Raw genomic sequence first — 20,161 nt, forward strand, 5'->3', positions numbered from 1 at the left:
CAAGCTTAGAGCTCTTTTCCCAAATGCAAGCATTAGACCTCAGTCATGGTGTTGCTGATACTCTGGACTGGATAATTCTTTGTTGTGGGGGCTGTCCTCTGCATTTTGGATATTTACCGACATCCTTGGCCTCTACCCAGTAGATGTCAGTGGCACAGCTACCCTCCAGTCTGATGAATAAATGACAAGTAATAGGATATATTGGATTCTATGAGGAAGCCATTTGGTTTAAAACTAATTTGCCCTGACCTCATTTTTCCAAAAAGGCCTGTTGAGGCTGCCTGGTCCATCTGCTTTAAACATTTACAATGTCCCAAAGCTAAGGATGATGCCCTTACAGATTGGGATGTAGCTTCCCCCTCATACCACCATCTCCTTAGGGATAAGCATCTCTTCCTGGAAGCGAAGGATTAATCACCTACTTGCTGTGCTCACCTTGTGACCACTGACTTGCTAGCTAAGCATCTCGTGACAGTAGTAAAAGAGATGTTCCTGTCATGTGTGATGTATGCTCTTTGTTCCGAGATGGTGTATAACGCTCTGTGCACCCCACTCCTCTGCTGTGCTGCCTTTCTTGGGCAGGGAAGCTCCCTGGGCTATAGTCCTCAGACCTGGCTCACAAGAAACTCACCCCAAGTTCTGATTTATAGATTGATTATAGGTTATTCACATCTAGTCTTAACAACCAAAAATGTCTCCAGACATTGCCAAATGTCCCAGGGGAGACAGGGGCAAAATTCCCCTGGTTAACCAATGCATTACACCAAATACCAAGCCATTTTTTTCCCCTGTTTTCCAGGATATTTTATTCATTACATTCTGTGAACCCAGTGTTTAGTGCCTATAAATGCTTCAAAGGCTTTAGGAAATATTTGAAACCTGGGAAAAATGCATTAGGCCTAAGATATGAAGATAGAAAACAATGATTTCAAAAGATAAATTATTCAAATCCTTAAAAATTATTTTATAGCAAAAATGCACCTAACTGGGGATGTGAGTCTGTTTTAGCATGTTTGACGTGATGTAGATAGGGTCAGTCAGTGATTTCTAGCGGTTTGGGTCTGAGGTCTCAGGATGGTAAGCCATGTGTGGAAGGATGAGGGTCTTATCACATCCACTCTGGATTTCCCCAGGTGATAGAAATTGGAGTTCTGAAAGTGGATAACGCTTACAAGTTTCCAAACCTGCGCTTCCGGGGCTGGGCGTGCAGAACCAACCTTCCATCCAACACGGCCCTGCGTGGGTTCGGCTTCCCTCAGTCTGGGCTCATCACCAAAAACTGCATCACGGAAGTCGCAGCCAAATGTGGTTTGTCCCCTGAGAAGGTAATGATAAATGAGTCTCACATAGGAAAGGCATCAAATTCCAGAATTCCAGCGGTGGGAGGGCCGCGGGGGGCCTGCAGGTTGAGGAATTTGAGAGCCAGAAGGGCTGAAGGATTTGCCTGATTTGCCCAGTGTAGCTCAGCTAACGAGTTGACGCAGAGCCGGGACTCCGCAGTGCGGTGGTCCTCGTCTTACTGGGGCTCCATCCCCAACATCCTAGAGGCAGAGGATGTTGAGGAGTGAGCTTGGATTCTAACTTGTTCAGCGAGAAGTCTGCGCGGTTGGGGCCATAACTGCTGCCAACAAGTCCGTCAAAACCTCCCTCTCTGCTTCCGTACCATCTCAGGCGGCTGTCGTAAAGGCTCTGTCATTTCGGTTACTTTCCGTTCTTTGAGTCTTCGTCCCGATTTCATTCACTCACAAGCTCTGCTCCCTTCCCTGCGCCTCTTCCACCCGGAATCCTGAGTGGACTTCGGGTGGGAGACGCGGGGTGTGCTCACCACTGCTCCCTCCCCTGCGGTGTTAGGGTGGAGCGGGGGGCAGAGAAGGACCAGAGGAAGCAGCACCTCCCCAGCGAGCTCTCTGTTCTCTGCTTGGTTAGATGGAGCCACTTGTCGGGCATGTTGTCTGGGGGCTCCCTCGCTGCTAGCTCTCTCCAAATTCGACAGTCCCCTGCAAGGGTGGGTTAAGTCTCCCAGGGACCCTCAGCTGGCCCCTCAGGAGCCTTCTCTGATGGCCACGGCTCTTTGCCCCATGCTGTGGCAATGCTGGGAAAGCCCTGGTCCCCAATTCATCGACGTTCTTTCTCTCCAAAATTAGAATCTGTGGCCATTGGCAGGAGCCATCTTCTTCATGTCTCTCGAGCTTGTGGGGGCCCCTCCCTTCCTGGTCGTCTCACCACAGCCTCTGTCCCAGATGTTGTGTCACATTTGGTAGCATTACAGAGGAGAACCAGGTCGTGGCCTCCCTTCATCCCAGGGCAGTTGGAGGAGACAATAGCCTCTCTTAAAACCACTGCCTCCCCCAGTGGCACAGCTCACTAATTTCCAGTCTTCCTTTTATAATGGTCGGGGAATGTTTTCTACGGGGATGGGGAGAGTGTGTGTCTAATGGCCCTGTCAGCTTGCGAGGTAGCTGGCCACACTGCTGAGAGTTTTCTCAACTGAGAATATGAGATACTTGGCACCTTGAGTTCTCAGCCAGAGGCTTAGTCCCCAGTTCTGGGAATTCAGGAAGAATTCTACTCCTGGCTTCAGGTGTCCTGTGATAGAATCTTTTAATTTATTCTTCATCCCAGTTATCGGTTACATTTAAATGAACTTTCATATTTTCCTGTTTTGGAAGTGAGTGGTCGTATCTCGCCCCAGCATCTGAATAATCCAAATCCTGTAGATCTGGCAGCTGGATGTTAAATCCAGGATGGCCTTCCAACAGATACTCACAAATGCGGCTAGAATTAAGAGTCAGCAGTGTACCTGGACTGGGTTGAGTGCTATAAGAAATATAAGGAAAGGAGTCCTGCCTGTGAACTTAGACAGGCGCAGCACAAAAAGCATGTAGGTGCTGACATATTTGATAGAGGCTCTGAACAGGGGGAAGATGAGAGCATTATGCACTGGCAAAGGCTTCGAGAAAGAGTAGTAGAACTCAGCCTGGGCCTAACAGAATGAGTAGCATTTGACCAGGAGGACAGTGGATGGAAGAGACCATGTCTGCCAGGACCCCTGACCTTTCAAGTTCTCCTTTTATAGGTCCGAATGATGAACATGTACAAGGAAATTGACCAAACACCCTACAAACAAGAGATTGATGCCACGAACCTGACCCAGTGTTGGAAAGAATGTATGGCCACGTCTTCCTACTCCCTGAGGAAAGTGGCTGTGGAAAAATTCAACTCAGAGAATTACTGGAAGAAGAGAGGGCTGGCCATGGTTCCCCTGAAGTTTCCTGTTGGATTCTCTCAACCGCTGCTGCCCAGGTCAGTTCTCCAAACAGACACATCAAAAGGTATTGAGGAACCTTTCTATTATGGTGGAAAGCCATATGGTTGCAATGCCTGATTGTCAACCTTCACCAGCGTTGTGCTCAATCAAACTAGCCCTCAAGGTAGGATGGCAGAGCCCTCAAAACTATTGTTACTCCCCTTTGCAGAAGTCACACCTTTGGCTGAGCCATAAAGAAATGTGGCAGGTGTGTTGAGTGATGACAGAATAGGGATAAAGGGAGGTGGAGCTGCGGGGAGCACCAGTGTGTAAGCTGGGTGTTGAGGGAGCCGAGCAGGCCAGGAAAAGCGGGCCGGAGGGTCCCCTCCCCTTTCCCATGGCCGTACTTGTTCAGCTTTGGTGTAATCATTAGAACATTTTCATGCGGCCTGATTGCAGACAGCTGAGAGCTCAAGGAGCATTAAAACAATACCCGCTGTGGTCTTACGGCATCCTTGCCAGTCCCTGCCTGGTGGTGAGGGCAGAGCAACACACAGCCGTGGAGTCGTCTGCACAGTTTTCCCGGATGAGGGAGGCAGTCAAGAGGCTGTGGCTGAGGAATAAAAGCAAGAACAAGGTTCTTAAACAGGAAAGGAAAGGAGAAAACTTCCACTAGAAAAGGGTTTGTGAGCAGTGACTCTTGCTTTGCAATTTGGGTAAACGGACTGGCTGGCAGATAGCAAAGAGGTCGGTCTGGGCCATCTGTCCTTGAGCAGGTCGGCCAGGATCATCGGGGAAAACAGTCCCCATTGATTATGGGTCTTCTGGGCATCCTTGGGCGTTCGGCTTGGGTAGACGTGGCAGACTGTCTCTGTGCAGTGGCTGCCATTACTATCTGGCTGCTACAGACTCAGTCCCATTTCCTTCATCAGAAATTTCTCAAAAACTAGATAAAAAATAATAATTACCGAGCACCTGCTATGTTATGAGTTCTTTAGACTTTATCTCATTCAACCCTCAGGGCAACCGTAAGATTTGGATCCTTATGTTAGTGGTGAGAACGCTGAGGCTCGGAGCTTAGATGACCTGCCCAAAGTCCCGCATCTGGTGAGAAGCAGGGCCGTGCTGGAACTCAGGTCTGAGGGGCTCAGAAGCCATGCTTTCTCAGCTCCATCAGGCTGCCTCCCCACACCCCTTTAGGTGGGGTCTGAGGGGGGATTCAGCTCAGCTTGGGGGAAACTCGACAGTAGCCGATGTTACAGATTCTCAAAGGCTACTGAGAGGCTCCTCCGGAGACCCCACTACTTCCCCCCATCCTGCCCCAGCAACCAGCTTCCTTGCTTGAGACATTTGCTTGGGGCCAGATCCAGGAGTTGGGGTCAGTCAGGCTGCTTCCTGGAGCCATACGCTGAAAGACTCTATTCTGAAGCAAACCAAATAGAGGAGGGAACTGAAATGCTGCTTGAGCACCTTCTGTGTGTGAGGCCGTGGGCTGGCTGGTTTGTAGTTTCCCGGTTCCTTTAGCCACTGGCTCAGCTCTGTCGGGCAGGCGTGATTCTGTTTTGTAGAGGGGGGTACCGAAGCCCACAGAGGTTCCCTCTCTTGCTCGAGGACATCCAGCCCGTGAGTGACAGCACCAGGATGTGACTGCAGGACTGTGCCCCCAACAGCTGAGGGGTCAAACGTACCTTGCCTCCGTTCTGTGTAATTCCTAGATTGTGAGCCCTGAAGGCCCCAGCATCGAATTAGCCCTGTCCTGCCCCGGCCTTAGCTCCACACCTGCGCAGAGTAGGGACTCACATGCTTCAGTGGCTGAGACATTTGGAGAATCTGGAGGACCAAAGCAAACTTCTCAGCAATACCGCAGTCTTTGCTTGAAGATTGACATTTCACCATCTAAGTGCCCAGTTTATATTGGAGAAGCATCTGTTCCACTGCTCCAGTTGTGCCAATTCCATAGATGAAGCTTTGTGGAATTATCTTCTGTGGTACTAACGATGAACCATCCAGTGGTGCCGCTTAACTGAACCAAATTTGACATTTTAAATGGCCCGAGAAGATTGCAGCAGCTCCTGGAGCAAATTACTCAGCAGTCCCTCTTAGAAATGCTGCCGCGGACACGCGGGCACAGTGCTGTTGCCAGCAGGGTCACACAGTGTGGGAAATGCACAGTCCCCTGTAACTGTAGCTCAGCCCCAAAGAATGTCACCCACAAGCAACTTCTGAATTGCTTGTGGAAGCCAGGAGGCCAAATGCAGAGTTTACAAGTTTAAGAAACAGATGGAATGGCTATGCCATTGCAAATTCATTTCTCAAACTTATTGAGCACTGACTGCATGTGTGTTCCTATGTTGCATTTCAAGAGAGGCCTTAGGACACGGTCCTTCCTTTCAGGGGCTCACATTCTAGCAGAGAACAATGAAGTGCCACAGAATGGACCCCAGGAGCAGCCGTTACAGGTGGCATCACCTGGTATCTTGTGCACAACCCCAGGCAGCCAGCTCTGGGCTCTCTGTAGAGGATGCCACTTCTTATCTCTATTGTTTTGACAATAAATGACCAGGAGGACAAGACAGCATCCCCAGGAGTGGTGTGCCAGTAGATAGTTCAACACGCCCTGCTGCGTCTTCCCAGGCTCTTGGGCGTGATTGTCATGCCTGTGATGCCCTCCTCAAGGTTCTAAGATTCTCCTGTAGGCCGTGAATGTGTCTTTGTCCTCAGAGAAAGGGTACTCCTCTGTCTCTATTGTCCCAATACACCCCTAGTTCACACCTGCCAACCAGGTAAATAGAGCCCATTTGCACTGTCAAAAGTGTCTTATTTGGAATGACAGAGGCTTCTGCTCCTCATCCCCTGGAGTAACGTGAAGCTTTGGGTGCCAATAAAGAGGCGATGCTCCAAGTGTGGCCCGTGGCCCACGGGTGGCTGTGAGATCCTTCTGGTGGGCAGAGAACGGATCTAGGAATGCAGTCCTTTCCTGGGTGTATGTGGTCATTGACATGCAAGTCCATCGACTTTCACTTATGAGCCCGGTTGTTTAAAAGGCATCTAAGCGAGTAATTAAGGCTTACTAAGATTTTAGCTTTGTTAAATGGAAATTAGCTTGTTACCAGAATTCTCTGAAAAGCCTCCCTTTACAAATCCTGGATTATTATGCCACTCTGCATAGAAGCTTAGATGTGGAGAAGCCTGGCTGGCAGAGCTCTAAGTGACCCCTGCCTGGTCCAGATCGCGTCTACTAGGTGGGCACTTCCCAGCTGAACAGTTGCAAGGGTGTGCCTTGCAGGCCATCCTGAGCCCCAGCGGAGCCATCAGAAGCGTTTTCTCCAGGACCGTATGCCGTTAAGGTTCTCTTGCCCTGGAGACTCCAAGTGAAGAAGCCGTCCCTGTGTTCTGCAGTCTCCTGGTCTTCGCCTTACCCCCAGTTGAGGCAGGGGCAGACTTGACAGAAGGCTCGTTCTTACTGGTCGTAAAGCATGTTTGCCTCAGAGTTCGGCTGTTCCGATTACAGCAGCCTTTACTTCTCTGTTAGTTCCACTCCTTCTGGATCCCTGTGGGGAGCTGTACAGTTACAGAAGATTACTTCCAAGTTCCCTTCCAACTCTAAAGCACTATAGCTCTGTGCCAAGATGATTTAGGGTGAACTTAGCTCATTTTGCAGCAAAAAGTTAATGTCTATCTGCCCCACCTTATTCGCATGTTTATTTTTGCCTCTCTGTAACACACCTACAACTATGAGAATGTGTTCACATGAGCAATTCTTCTCCCTCTCCAGCAGCCTGTCTACACTTACCTTTGCATCCATCCTCCTTCAAAAAACCCAAACCTCCATTGTTATGCACCCTGGTCAGGAGATCCTTGAAGGTCCCAGTGTGCTCCAGCATCCTAATGAGGAAATAGCAGCTGAAGGAGCATAGTCCTGCCCCAGACTCAAAGCCATTGAGCCACAAGCTGGCCTCTTGTGGGGTGACCACGAGGCAGCTCTTGCCCTGCTCTGCTCAGCCCCCTCAGGGTGATGGGACGTGCATCTGTGTGTATTCTGAAGGGGGTGGAAAGGAGGGGATCATTTCCACGGAAAATGTTTTAGCTGACAAGATGTGGTAATATCAGTCAGAAAGATCATGAAAACTGTTTTCATCTTTTTTTGCTTAGGCTGCTGCCCTGGTTCACATTTATCTAGATGGGTCTGTGCTGGTGACTCATGGGGGAATTGAAATGGGGCAAGGAGTCCACACTAAAATGATTCAGGTGAGAAAGCAAATAATTGGGTTAAGTTGGATGTGTGCTTGTAGATATATGTATGAGAAAGAAACTATGGATGTACATTTTCTGTCCCCAAAGAAAAAGGGTAGGAGAGTGTAGCCTTGACAGCTTAGACTGTTAGTCTTTTAGCAGAAACTGGGTAAACAAGCCACTCCCCTAAAAAGTGTGGCAGAAGAGTGTCAGGTTGTCTTATTGCTAGCAGAGGTTGGGAGGATATTTGCTGCTTTCCTTTGCTTATATTAACAAGAGCGTTGTCTTTTTTGACCTTTGCTGGGTGATAAAAAGCTGTGTAAGTTCTGTTGTATTGCATTCTTCCTCGCCCTTTTTATAGTATGGACTCTGGACAATTGATGATGTAAATCACATTTGATATTTCTCACCAAACTTCACCAGTTTTCTTTTGACTCATTTACTTTAGATAACTAGCTACTGTTTCTATTTTGCTGATCATAATAGTAATATTACAGAATATAAAACATTTGGAGGAGGCAAAAACTAACAGAAAGGACCCTGCACAATTCTACCACTTCATGATAATCGCTGTTTGGGGGTCTTTCCATGTTTTCTTTTTCTTTTCCAAAAAATCACTACATGCTGTTTATAGAATTTTGTATCCTGGATTTTTCACCTGTCCTTGCATAGACTGAGCCCTTCCTCCTGTTATTAAGAATTCTTTGCAATCATGATGTTTATCGGCTGCTTGTGACTGTACATAGAATTTACTTAATCATTCCCAATTGTTGAACACTTCAACGAACATTTTGTACATAAGCCTGTGACTGAATCAATGGTTATTTTCTTAAAGTAGATTCCCAGAAATGGAATCACTGGATCACAGAGTGTATCTTACATCATTTCACACATATTACCACATTGTTTTCCAGAAGGTATCCGTCTCATTATGCCACTAACCAACATTGTATGTTATGGATTGTTAAAAAATATTAGAAAATTTGACAGATGAATGCTAGTAGCTCATTATTGCCTTAATTTGCATTTTTCTGATTATAGAGATGTTGAACATATATTTTCTTTCATGTTATCAGCCACTTGAGAATTCTCTCATCATATCTTTCCCCATTTTGGGGGTGAGAATTCAGTGTTTTCCGTATGGGGCCACCAGACCCCTTTGTGTTCCAAGCCCATGCACTCTGTGTAAACAGTCTTCCGAAAGCCACTGTGGAGCGCTCTGTATGCCTGTGTCCTTGTCACAGTTGTGGGCAAACTCTATTGGGCTCTATAGTTTGCAGGAAAGAGGAGAATTTTGGATCAGCTGAAGTTAGCAATGATTTTGCTCCCAGCACTAGAAAGAAAGGAAGCACAAAGCAGCCAGCTAAGTCCTTGTGTTAGCGAACGGCACCAACACCATTTCTTTCTGTGGCCACATGTGCTGCTGCTGCTTTTGCAAGGCTGTTGTCCTTGTTACTGGAGGCACTGTTCTCCTACAGCATCTACAGAAATGTGGATAAGGCATGTCCTACCTGATAAGGTCAGCTTTGCTAGAATTTGCAGAGTGTGGTGGGAGGAGAGTCCTCAGAGGTGTTGATTTCATGATGATAAAGACATGCGGCATGTCTTCCTGCCTTGGCTTGGGGCCTCGCCTCCTTTTTCTGATGCTATTGCACATAAGAAAGTCAAAGAAAAAGAAAGTGTGCTCAGGGCTTGGGGTCCAGACTAGCATCAGGGTTTTTAGAAGGAGGCGGTTTTGTGGCTGGAGGAATTGGTGGTTCTGCCCGCTTGTCCCCTTTGTACATAGGAGGGCTTCACACACAGGCTTCCACGTGGGTGTGTGCTCGGGTCTATGATTAACCAAAGTATTTGAAAAGAAACTCTCTTCTGAAATCCAGGTGGCCAGTCGTGAATTAAGGATGCCAATGTCTAATGTCCACCTGCGTGGAACCAGCACGGAAACTGTTCCTAATGCAAATGTCTCGGGAGGGTCTGTGGTGGCGGATCTCAACGGACTGGCAGTAAAGGTAAAAGTCCTTGCAGTGGACTGCCAGTCATCAGCCCCAGCAGGGCAAAATCTGTGGGTGGAGCTCAGAAGATACTGAGAGTTAATCCAGCTCTTCTCTCCCTCCCGCCCCCTCTCAGTGAACCCCCCACCACACCCCGGCCGCCCCGACTGGGGCTCAGTCAGTGCTGCAGCCCCCAGGGGCGCTACTGAGCTGGAAGTGTCCCCGTTTGTCTCCCTCACTCCTGACATCTCACTGGCCAGCAGTCATTTCGACTCTATTCACTGTGTCTTTCCACTTCCGTGTGGTGGTGACACAGCTGCTTTGATCCAGATGTGCACCTGCCGCCAGTGCCATGCAAGGCCGTGTCTCTGCACCCTAGAGCCCTCACCTTTCCCCCAGCTGCTCCTGCCAGGGCGAGCTTTCGCACAGAGTAACTCCGACCATGCCGTGTTTAGAAACAGTGGCAGCGGTTTGCCAACAGTTGCTCTGTGAAGTCCTGACTTCTTAGCGTGGCTACAGGCCCCCATCCTAGGGCCTGTCTTTAAGACCAGCTCGCCCTGCCCCCTACCCGTGCAGCCTTCACATCACTCACAGGTCTGGTCTCTTCCTTCTCTGCGTTCTCACCGGCCTCTCAAATGAGCTGATGTAATAGCACATCTCAGGTGGTTTTGAAATTGGTGTTTCCATGAAATTATGATCATAATTTTAACCAAAAAATAATCCCTAGGATGCTTGTCAAACTCTTCTAAAACGCCTTGAACCCATCATCAGCAAGAATCCTAAAGGCACGTGGAAGGATTGGGTGAGAATCGTTGTTACTTTGTGTTTTATGTTAGAAAAAAAAGGAGGGTGGAGAATGAGAGAGAGAGAGGTGACAATTAAATATCAGAAGAAAGGGCTTTAAAAGGCACTGTTTCGTAGTGATAAATGGGGGCTCTTTGGCTCTCGGCATGTGGAAATCCTGTAAGATGGTGGCAGAACTCTTACATCTGGGAAAATTTTCCATTAGAGAAAAAGATGTTCTTCTGTCCAGAACTCTTGTTTTAAGCAATAATTAATTAAGGTTTCTTCCACTGGTGACTAGGTATTTTTTAGATAATAGCTGTAAATCTGTTTCGTTCTCCTACACTGGGTTCCACTGTCCCTAAAATGGGAAGACGACACCAGAATCCCTCTATAAAAGTAAAAATCATGTGAGCACTCATTTAGAAATAGGAAACCAAGCCACTGGGTGTACATTCCACCAGCAGTGGACACCGGATGGAATGGGAACCCTCATCTACTTCCTTTCATCTTCTAGCAATCTAGTTGGAAGAGAAGATACACATTCTAAAGTCAATAGGCAAACTTTGCAGAGTAATAGGTTCTAAAGTACCACATGGTGTGGAATGGCTATCAGTAAAGGCTGGGAGTATGTGTCCTTGCTGACTGTTCTAGAATGTCACATTAAAAGCATTGGTCTGGAGAAGATAACATTTGGGGAGTCTTACTTGGAAATGGTTCCTGCTATTCCATAGAGTTAGGATTCATTCCATAATCCATATAATTGGAGCTCTCAATCCTTTCTGGGCATATTTATTTCTGCCCTCTGCCCTGGCTACCTGGGCCCCGGAAGCTGAGAGAGCCTGGTTGGAGAAAGCTGGAGAGAGATGCAGAGCAAGAGAGTCAGTTCTCCACCATTGTGAAATGCGCCCTTCAGCCCACTTCCTCCTGTAATGGTTGCACTTCGTACGTTTTTCTTTCTCAGACTCGGGGACTTGGACCTCAACTCCACTTTTCTGTATATTAGTCAACTGTGTGCACTGCAGAATCAGCAGAACCTTTGGTATAACTGGAGCAATTTGGCAAAATTATACCCCTCTCCTAAGACTGTTATATATGCATGATATTAAAATTAAACATCCAACCACCCATTGTTTCCCAAAATGTTCCATGTTAACGGGTTGAGTCTTTCCAGATGACTGAGTGAAATTCTTCATAAGCAGAGCACGCGTTGCCCACTATAGTCCAGACTATAAGTGTAACATACCATGTGATTATGACCACATGCATTGGACAACGCTGTCGCTACGAGCAGTGGACCACAAATGCCTGTGGCGGTGGAGAATGCTGAGAGGAGTAAATTACTCTTGGTCCTTCCTAGTTATTACTACTGGTAGCTTTATTTAACACACAGTAAAATTAAAATCGAAGTCTCGAGTGGTTCTTACTGTAAACATCCTCTCTGCATCACGTTATATTCTTCTTTCCCAGGCGCAGGCTGCTTTTGATGAAAGCATTAGTCTCTCAGCGACTGGATACTTCAGGTAAATAGTCCTTTCCCAACATTCTGTGGGCAGTAGTGCGGTATCTTGAGGAAGAGTTTCACTTCTGTTTGCAATTTTGGCAAAAACTGATTTATACCTTCTGTTAACCCACTGTTAGAAAGAACATTTAGCTTTTACTTAATCCAAATGCCCAGAAAGGCTTTGGTTGGGAAAAACAGGCATGCAAATAAAATGCAGGTGAATTAAAGAGTCAGCTGGTAGTGGGTAGAGCCAGAGGCTTCTCCGTGGGTCGGTGCGTGGAACCCACAGCAGAGGTTGACGTTCTGTTGAAAACTCGGTGTATCTTTTAAGTTAAGAAACATGTAAGGAAATGAAAATGAAACCCATAATAAGACAGATAACATTTCACACCGTCTAGATTGGCAAAAGTAGGAAATTTGACAATAACTATGTGTTGTCAAGATGTGGAACAAGTAGAACTCAGATACTTTGGAAAACAACCTCTCAAATTATTTTAATGGAGATTGAAAGCCATCCGAGAACAGGGTGACACAGAGAGTCCTCCCTGATTTTGTCAGTTTGCCAGTTGTCATGGGAGTCCAGGGCCCTGGCTGGCTATCAGGAATGAGCACTGGAAGCATTTTTCATGGCTACCTCCAGTCTGGGGGGAGCAGAGGAGAGAAGGATAGAAAGTGCTGGCAGGTTGCTGGCCCTTGCTTCTCTTTCACCATGACATTCACTTGGTGTCCTTAGAGAGGAGCTGGGAACAGAGCAGGTCGTGGGGACCAGAGTAGTGGCAAAGATTGAAAGGCAAGGGCCTGATCCTTAGCACAGAGGCTGAATCCTGGAGCTGAAAAGATAGATGAATGGGCAAGTATGCACCTCTGAAGCAGTGTTTGGTGTAAAATGCAAGTTGAATTCCCCGCATCTGATGACAGTAGGATTACATGATCCAACATTAGCCAAAAGCAAGAGCACAGGTAACCATAGAGTCTGCAGCTAACTTCCAGGCACAAGGAGTCATTGATGGGGAGCGATTGGATATTTTTATCAGACAAAGCAAGTTTAATAAGAAAGAATAAATATTTATTTATCCAACAGATTGAATGCATGCATTGTGTGCTGGCCCATCATTGTGCAAATGTACTCCTCTACTTTGCTGTGCATAAAAATGGAGCGCAGCTTCTCATGGGTCTGTTTACTCATCATGGTCTGCAGTTAGGGGACTTGGTCACTTAACAGCACTCCTCAAGAACTCTGTTTCCTCCAGGGGTTATGAGACACACATGAACTGGGAGACAGGCGAAGGCCATCCTTTCGCGTACTTTGTGTTTGGAGCTGCCTGTTCCGAGGTGGAAATAGACTGCCTGACAGGTGCACATAAGGTCAGTCCCAGCTGGGGGAGTCTTCAAATTTCCCCTAGATCCACCTCAATTCCACATTTTCCTTCTATCTGTGCAGCATAGAAGCACTGTGTATTTGGCCTAGGGGTAATTTCTCTGCACCCCAGAAGGACTAGACGCTCAACAGTTGTCTTGGTGCTATGGTTACTTCCATGGAAAAAACAGTGGCCTCTCTTCTTTATTTCCTTGGCCCTTTTAAATGGAGTCAGGAAATAAGCCACTTCAAGGAAGAAGCACAGCCTAAAGGGAGCTTCTGTGTAGACTGTTGGCACAACCAGAAGTCCTGACCTCTTGTGTGAGATGCCATCGTATACCCTTCTCAAAGGATTTCATGAGCATCTATAATCTGCTAATGCACACCACGGGCCAGCCCAGGGAATTTAGTGGCCAGCTTTTGATATCTTTTATCCAGCTAGGTCCCTGCTTTGTTAGTTTAAGAGCATCCTTGTGCTTTTAAAGGATGCTAGGCTGAGATGCACACCCACAGTCACACATACTCCTTGCTGCTTCATGGAGTTTGTCCGCTTGACGCTGGGTCTTTGGGGGTAAGTGAAGCCACTTACTAGCCACTGTCAATAATAATAAATGATTGTCAATACATTAAATGGCACTGTGATGCCTTCACAACTGTTATGTGATTATCTGTCCAAAATCCTACCCAGAAGCGAGCCCTAGTGCTTGATATTTCCAAACGTCCTTTGTGACTACATCTTGGATTGCAATCAGATATAAATTTTGGTTTAATGTGTCTCCAGCATGTATGTTTTTTAAACTACAGTCAGCCTAATCTTTGAAATTGTCTACACCTGTATTGAACGTGCCCATTCAGGTGTCTGGCTTGCCTGGATTCTGACTCAGACCACATCATTTTTGGGGAACCTTGGACCAGGGCAACACAGTGACCACGCTAAGCGTGGTTTTCACCCCAGAGCAGCGCTCCTGTGTAGGGAGCTCACTAGAAAGTTCTCTCATGCTGCTTTCTGCATTCCTTCTCCTTCAGTGAAAAAGTTGGTGAAAACGTGCTCATTTGCATTTTCTCTATGCCCTTATCAAGGTCTAAGACAAAGGTAATATTTAGCCTTGGTATGAAATTTTAAGATGTGTTCTTATGACTCACTTGAACTCTTAAGAGACGTGCTAAGAAGTCTTATCAGATGCCAACACACAAGCTAGGTCTGTAGCTCACGTTGGGTATCACTCCTAGGCAAGAGGGGTGCCTCCATGGAGGCTGTTTCTCAGTCATTCTCCTCATGTTCACAGAATCGCTCTTCTTCCAGCAAAAGTTCCCTAATTTTGAACCTGCATCTGTATATTAGTTATCTATTGCTGTGTAACAAGTTACCCCCAAACTTGGCAGCTGAAAATAACAAATGTTTATTAACTGAAACCATTCCTGAAGAGTGAGGAATTGTGGAGTGGCTTATCTGGGTGATTCTGGCTCAGGAATCCTCATGAGGTTGCCGTCAAGCTGTTGGCTGGGGCTGTCGTCATCTCAAGGTGGCTGGAGAGTCGGACTCCAAGCTCCATCACATGGCTACTGGCAGGAGGCCTCAGTTTCTCGCCAGGTCTTGGCCAGAGGTCTCTGTTCTTTACCACATGGACCTCTCTATAGGCTGCCAGAGTCTTGTCAGGATGTGAAAGCTGCCCTCCCCTGCCCCCAACAGGGACTGGTCCAAAGGAAAAAGAGAGAGAGAGTCTGAGGAAGTAAGAGAGCATCCCAGACAGAAGCCACAGTCTTTCATAACCTAATATTGAGGTGACGCACTGTTACTTCTGCCATGGCCTACTGGTCACACAAACCACGCTGGTAGAGTGTGGAGGGGACTACATAAGGATGTGAATACCAGGAGGTGGGGATCCTTGAAGGCCATCTTGGAGGCTGGCTACCACCACCTAGAACATCTCTCTGCAGCCCTATCAGAAGACAGTGACAAACAGTAGTAAGTCCAAAGCTTTGACACAAAGCCTTCATTAACACTGCAGCCTTGAGAGCACCTGCCCTCAGCTCCCATTCAGGCCACTGGTCTCCTGGGAGACCAGCCTTGCTAAATGGGGTCAAAGAGAACTTTACAGTTTTCACTGTGTCTTTAAATAAAAGAGGTGAGTGCCTGAAGTTTTATTATATTAAAACATTCGGGATCGCTATCTAATTTTCTTAAGAAAAATGTTAGATGAAAGTCCCAGATCAAATAAGGAAACTCTTGGGTTTCCTTTGTTCCATTAATAATTATAGGTGGAATCTGTTTGCCGTGGCAAAAGCCGCTATGTCACATAAAAGAAGGTACAGCCTTGCTGGAGAGCAAAGGGGTTACCAGCAGTTACCTGGGCCTGCTGGATTCCTCCTCATTTGTAGGTCATCAGGAAACTTTTGGTCACCAAGTGGAATGTCAGATTTATTTTTTCTGCACTAAAAAAGGAAAATCGTAAGGGCAGATAGCAATTGAAAGACCTTTTTGCTGATGCACCCTGAGTTCTGTGGTTTGGTAAATATCACCCAGCCACTTGGACTCTGGATGTTGGATTGGGTGGTGGCCACGCTGTTTTTCAACAAGGATCACGAAGGCCGTGGATGTTTTCTGTTTTCTGTGTCACGTTATGTCTGTGCTAGTGGATTGAACTCAGTATGTTGCATCACTCAACTGGAATCAAAGTCAAGTGAATATTTTTCTCTCTTGTTTCCAAGAAATAAAAAAATCAGTGCTTAAGCCAGTTGAGTATTTGTGTAACTTTGACAGTTATACATAATAAACTTTGTGACACAATGAAATCTTGGTTGCTTCTCCCTCCTGAAATATAATGTGGCCCAAAGAAAGGTTCTGTACCAATGTCATCCTGGCAGGAACTATTTCTCACTTTTTCTCCCTAAGTTGTATTCGTTGAAATAAACATTTTTGTTTTTCTTACTAGAACATCAGAACAGACATTGTCATGGACATTGGCCACAGTATAAACCCAGCCCTTGACGTAGGCCAGGTACGTAAACTGAGCTGCCTCCTTCCTGTCTGTGAAGCCAGGACTGCTGTGGGTGCCTGCAGGGAAGCACTCTGTCCGGCTGGGTCATCAGGCTGTCCTTCTGCCCTGTCGTCTGAATCTTTCCGTTCAGGCCAGCCCCAGAACTCAAACCTCTTACTGTTTGAAATTGGGAAGGAAACATGGATGTTTTAGGTAGTTTTTGAAGAAACATATAGTCTGTGATTGGGGAGCTTGAATGTGGCAGGACTAGGCCTAGAGGTGACGAAGTGAGCCCCACACCTCGTAGAAGGACAATGTCGTACGAGCGCCGAGCCTCGGGCGGATGACAGGCTCCAGATCCGGGAGCGGAAAGTTGGGCTAGGATAGCACGGCCGCACAGTCACAGCAGTAGCATTGGCAGGTAGTCCATTTTGTCCACAGACATTTTTTATTTCAATTTGAAATAATTGGCAAGAGACTCTTTAAGGACGGGCACCTCACTTAGCAGGTGGAGGTGACTTGTGCTGGGGAGTGGTCTGGACCTGTGGGAAGAGTCATCTAACGTCGTGGTGGAGGAGAACACCCCTGGCAGTAGACGGAAGTGAGGATGGAGAGTGGGGTGGACAAAATGTGGCCACAGGAAGGAAGTAAAGGAAGAAGAGACCTGCAAGTCAGAAAAGTGTGTGGAAAGGTAGTTTGGCCCAGTGCTGACGTCTAAGAACTGGAGCGTTTAAAGCTGTTAACGGGAAGCTCAGAGAGCACACAGTCCAAACCCTTCATGTTACAAGCAGAGAAACTGAGTCCGGAGATGTGAGGCCAGCCAGCTCGGGAGCAAGGGTAGTGGATGAGAGGACCGGATTCTGGAGCCCTGAGAGAACCTGTGCTGGGTCTGGGGACAGACCCGCAGAGGGGGCTTCATCTGACCCCCGGGCAGGGAAATGAGGGCATTGGGCTCTGGCTGACATTCGAACTCAAGTCTTTTGACTTTGAACTTAGCGCAGAATAAGATGTTTAGAAATGCTTTTAGGTAATCGTTTTAAGTAAATTTACAGACATGCTCCAAGACACGCTGAAAACCCTGTTAAGCGGTATTTTATAAATTTAAACAAACCGCATGAAGTGAAATGCCGCTGTTGACTATATTTTCTCATCTGTGGAATCTCTTTTTTTTTGCCTCAGATTGAAGGTGCGTTTATTCAAGGCATGGGCCTCTATACAATCGAGGAGCTGAAGTATTCTCCTCAGGGAGTTCTGTTCACTCGTGGCCCCGACCAGTATAAAATCCCGGCCGTCTCTGACGTCCCCACAGAGCTGCACGTTTCTTTTCTGCCTCCGTCTCAAAACTCAAATACGCTGTATTCATCTAAGGTGAGCCGAGCGCAAGGAGTAAATGTGCGTTTGTGTGATACCCTGTAGGGGGCTCCGTTCGTCTCTTGGTCATTTGGGATTTTTACCAGGATTATTGAAGAAAAATCCCTATTAAACATTTTAATTATAAAGTAATTTAACAACATCATAAATTAAAAAAAAATACTCTGGATCTTGGAGCCTAACAAACTGCTGTCACACTCAGGTTGTATCTGATTTTTTGTTTTGCAATAATCATCTTCATACCTTTATCTGCCTTCTCCATCTGGGATCATTTCCTTAGGCTGGAATGCTAAGAATGAAAATACTGGGTTAAAATATTAAATTACTTTTTAAAGGAAAAACTTCCATATAGAATATTTAATATTTTATGTATGTGTACAAACAGTATGTACCTATAGATTCACGTGTACGTGTGTATACAGAGAAAGAGTTGTAATCTAGGGGATGTGTTTCCCTCCAGGGTCTGGGAGAGCCTGGGGTGTTCCTGGGGTGCTCGGTCTTCTTTGCCATCCACGATGCGGTGAGAGCAGCACGACAGGAGAGAGGCCTGCTTGGACCCCTGAAGCTCGATAGTCCACTGACCCCGGAGAAGATTAGAATGGCCTGTGAAGATAAGTTCACAAAAATGGTACATTCTGCTCTCGAGATTCTAAATCCTTGTCCCCTGTCCTTGTAGTCAGTTTCATGAACCCACCATGGTGGTTTTCCATGGAAGAAAAGGGCATTCGAGCAGGAGAAAAGCAGAGTGGCCCTTGGATTGCATTTGTCATCAGCCTGGCCCTGCCTGGCCCACCGCAGGGCTCAGGTCTACAGCATTTCAACAAAGAAAAGGTTCATTCTTCATTGGTCAGTTATATGTTCCTCCCTTGTTCTGGTCACTTCCCAGAACACCGTGTCAGGAATAGAAGTGCAGGAACTGTGCTCTGAACCTAAGACCCTCAGGCCAAGGATGTAGGGGCCATTCCACCTGTCGGTGTCACTCCACCACAAACAGGCGCTGGGAGAGGGCAGTTCCCAACTTGAAGGCAGAGTGAGAAGGGCTCTTTCTGGCTCAGGCCCAGTGGCAGGCATCCCTCCTTTGACCGCCCGGCCAAGCAGCGCCTCTGCGGAGCGAACTTCTCAGCTCTCGTTGGTCATTTTGGGCAACGAGATCTTTAATTGTGGGAGGAAGTCATCCAGATCAAGTGACCTCTCTGACCACAGACAAGTCATTTCTGATGTTGGAGGCAGAGCCCCCTGCTCCACTCCCTCCTCTGCTGGCTCCTTGCGGTGCCCCGTAGCTTTCCCTGAGCCCCGTGAGTCACGTCTTCACACTGGAGAAACACAGAGACTGACTCCCCTTTTCATTTGTCCCCCTTCAAGGGTGAGATGACGACTCTCACGGCTGCCCTGCCCACTGTGCTCCTCTCCTGGATCCCTCCACATTCTCAGGCTGTCCTGCCAAAACCTCTCCTTGTCCTGCTTGCCTTCTGGGTGCTTTTTATCCTAGTTCATATTTTGCTGTTTTTTTACCTCTCACGACCATTTTCCAAGTTGCCAACGTCCAAATTTGTTCTTTTATTCTAGATTCCAAGAGATGAACCTGGATCCTATGTTCCTTGGAATATACCCGTATGATTCAGATACAAACTTCTGGGGAAATGGGCTGACTCTTCCAACACAGCAATCTGTCCGGTCTCTGCGCTCTAAGATGCTAAGTCTGAAACACAAATTCACAGTTCAGAAATCACTTCACAGAGTATTGCTTTTATATGACGCTGATCTTAAATGTTCCATTGAGCTTTTGACAGATAGGCTTAAGCAATTTAGAAATCATATTTTAAGTGGCATGAATCCTAACTGGTTTTCTCTACAATGATATTTTCCATTAGTCGGTGCCATAAATCCATCCAGCTGAATGGAATAGAAGACGATGGCTTGTATGTGCTCTGTAGTTGGCTTGTATCCACCGACAGAAATTATACTGTCTGGTGAAAGGCAATTTTCTAAATAATTGTATTATTAGTATGGCTGTAAAGTTGTCACGTTCTCATTTGTGCCCATCTGCCATCACCCTCCTTTTCTTGTCAGAGGGGATCCAGGCACTGGATCTAAAGAGTCTGTGGAACTAAATAAAAAAATTAATAAATTGGACTTTATGAAACTAAAAACTTTTTGTGTGTGTGCTTCAAGAGATGCTACAAGAAATTGAAAAGACAAACCACAGAATGAGAGAAAATATTTGCAAACCACATATCTGATAAAGATTTAATATGCAGAATATATTAAAAAAGTCTTACCACCCAACAATAGGAAGATAACTCAATTTAAACACAGGCAAAGAAATTGAATAGACATTTCTCCAAAGAAGATATATAAATGGCCAATAAGCATCTGAAAAGATACTCACACTCATTAGTCATTAAAGAAATGCAAATCAAAAGCACAATGAGATACCATTTCACAACACTAGTATGGCTAGAATCAAAATGATGGACAATAGCAAGTGTTGACAAGGATGTGGAGAAATTGGAACCCTTATCCACTGCTGGAGAGAGTGAAAATGGTGCAGATGCTGTGTGAAACAGTCTGGCAAGTCCTCAAAAAGTTAAACAGAATTATCATATGACCACTCCTATGTATATACCCAAGAGAATTGAAAACATATGTTCACGCAGAAACTTGTACGCAAATGTTCATAGTGTTATTCATAATAGCCAT

General features: G+C 46.4%; 1 protein-coding gene and 1 long non-coding RNA gene across 2 annotated transcripts in view; one reads left to right on the forward strand and one right to left on the reverse strand.

Moving 5' to 3' along the window:
• Positions 1 to 19,611, forward strand: part of LOC103544567 (aldehyde oxidase-like) — a 62,306-nt gene extending 42,695 nt beyond the window's left edge. The window contains 12 exon segments of the mRNA XM_070606821.1: positions 1,134 to 1,325; positions 3,077 to 3,281; positions 3,284 to 3,303; positions 7,400 to 7,495; positions 9,358 to 9,486; positions 10,196 to 10,270; positions 11,722 to 11,774; positions 13,006 to 13,120; positions 16,046 to 16,111; positions 17,270 to 17,458; positions 17,922 to 18,089; positions 19,028 to 19,611. Of these exon segments, the coding sequence (XP_070462922.1) occupies positions 1,134 to 1,325; positions 3,077 to 3,281; positions 3,284 to 3,303; positions 7,400 to 7,495; positions 9,358 to 9,486; positions 10,196 to 10,270; positions 11,722 to 11,774; positions 13,006 to 13,120; positions 16,046 to 16,111; positions 17,270 to 17,458; positions 17,922 to 18,089; positions 19,028 to 19,078 (1,359 nt within the window). The 3' untranslated portion in view covers positions 19,079 to 19,611.
• On the reverse strand, positions 14,489 to 18,064 carry LOC139081332 (uncharacterized). The gene is made up of 4 exons (XR_011536423.1): positions 17,854 to 18,064; positions 17,705 to 17,750; positions 14,983 to 15,052; positions 14,489 to 14,805 (listed from the first exon to the last, which is right to left on the reverse strand). It is a non-coding gene; the product is annotated as an uncharacterized lncRNA (long non-coding RNA).
• Positions 19,612 to 20,161: the final 550 nt, after the last annotated feature.

This window comes from Equus przewalskii, unplaced genomic scaffold, assembly GCF_037783145.1.
Source record: "Equus przewalskii isolate Varuska unplaced genomic scaffold, EquPr2 contig_5935, whole genome shotgun sequence".
NCBI classification, from domain to species: domain Eukaryota; kingdom Metazoa; phylum Chordata; class Mammalia; order Perissodactyla; family Equidae; genus Equus; species Equus przewalskii.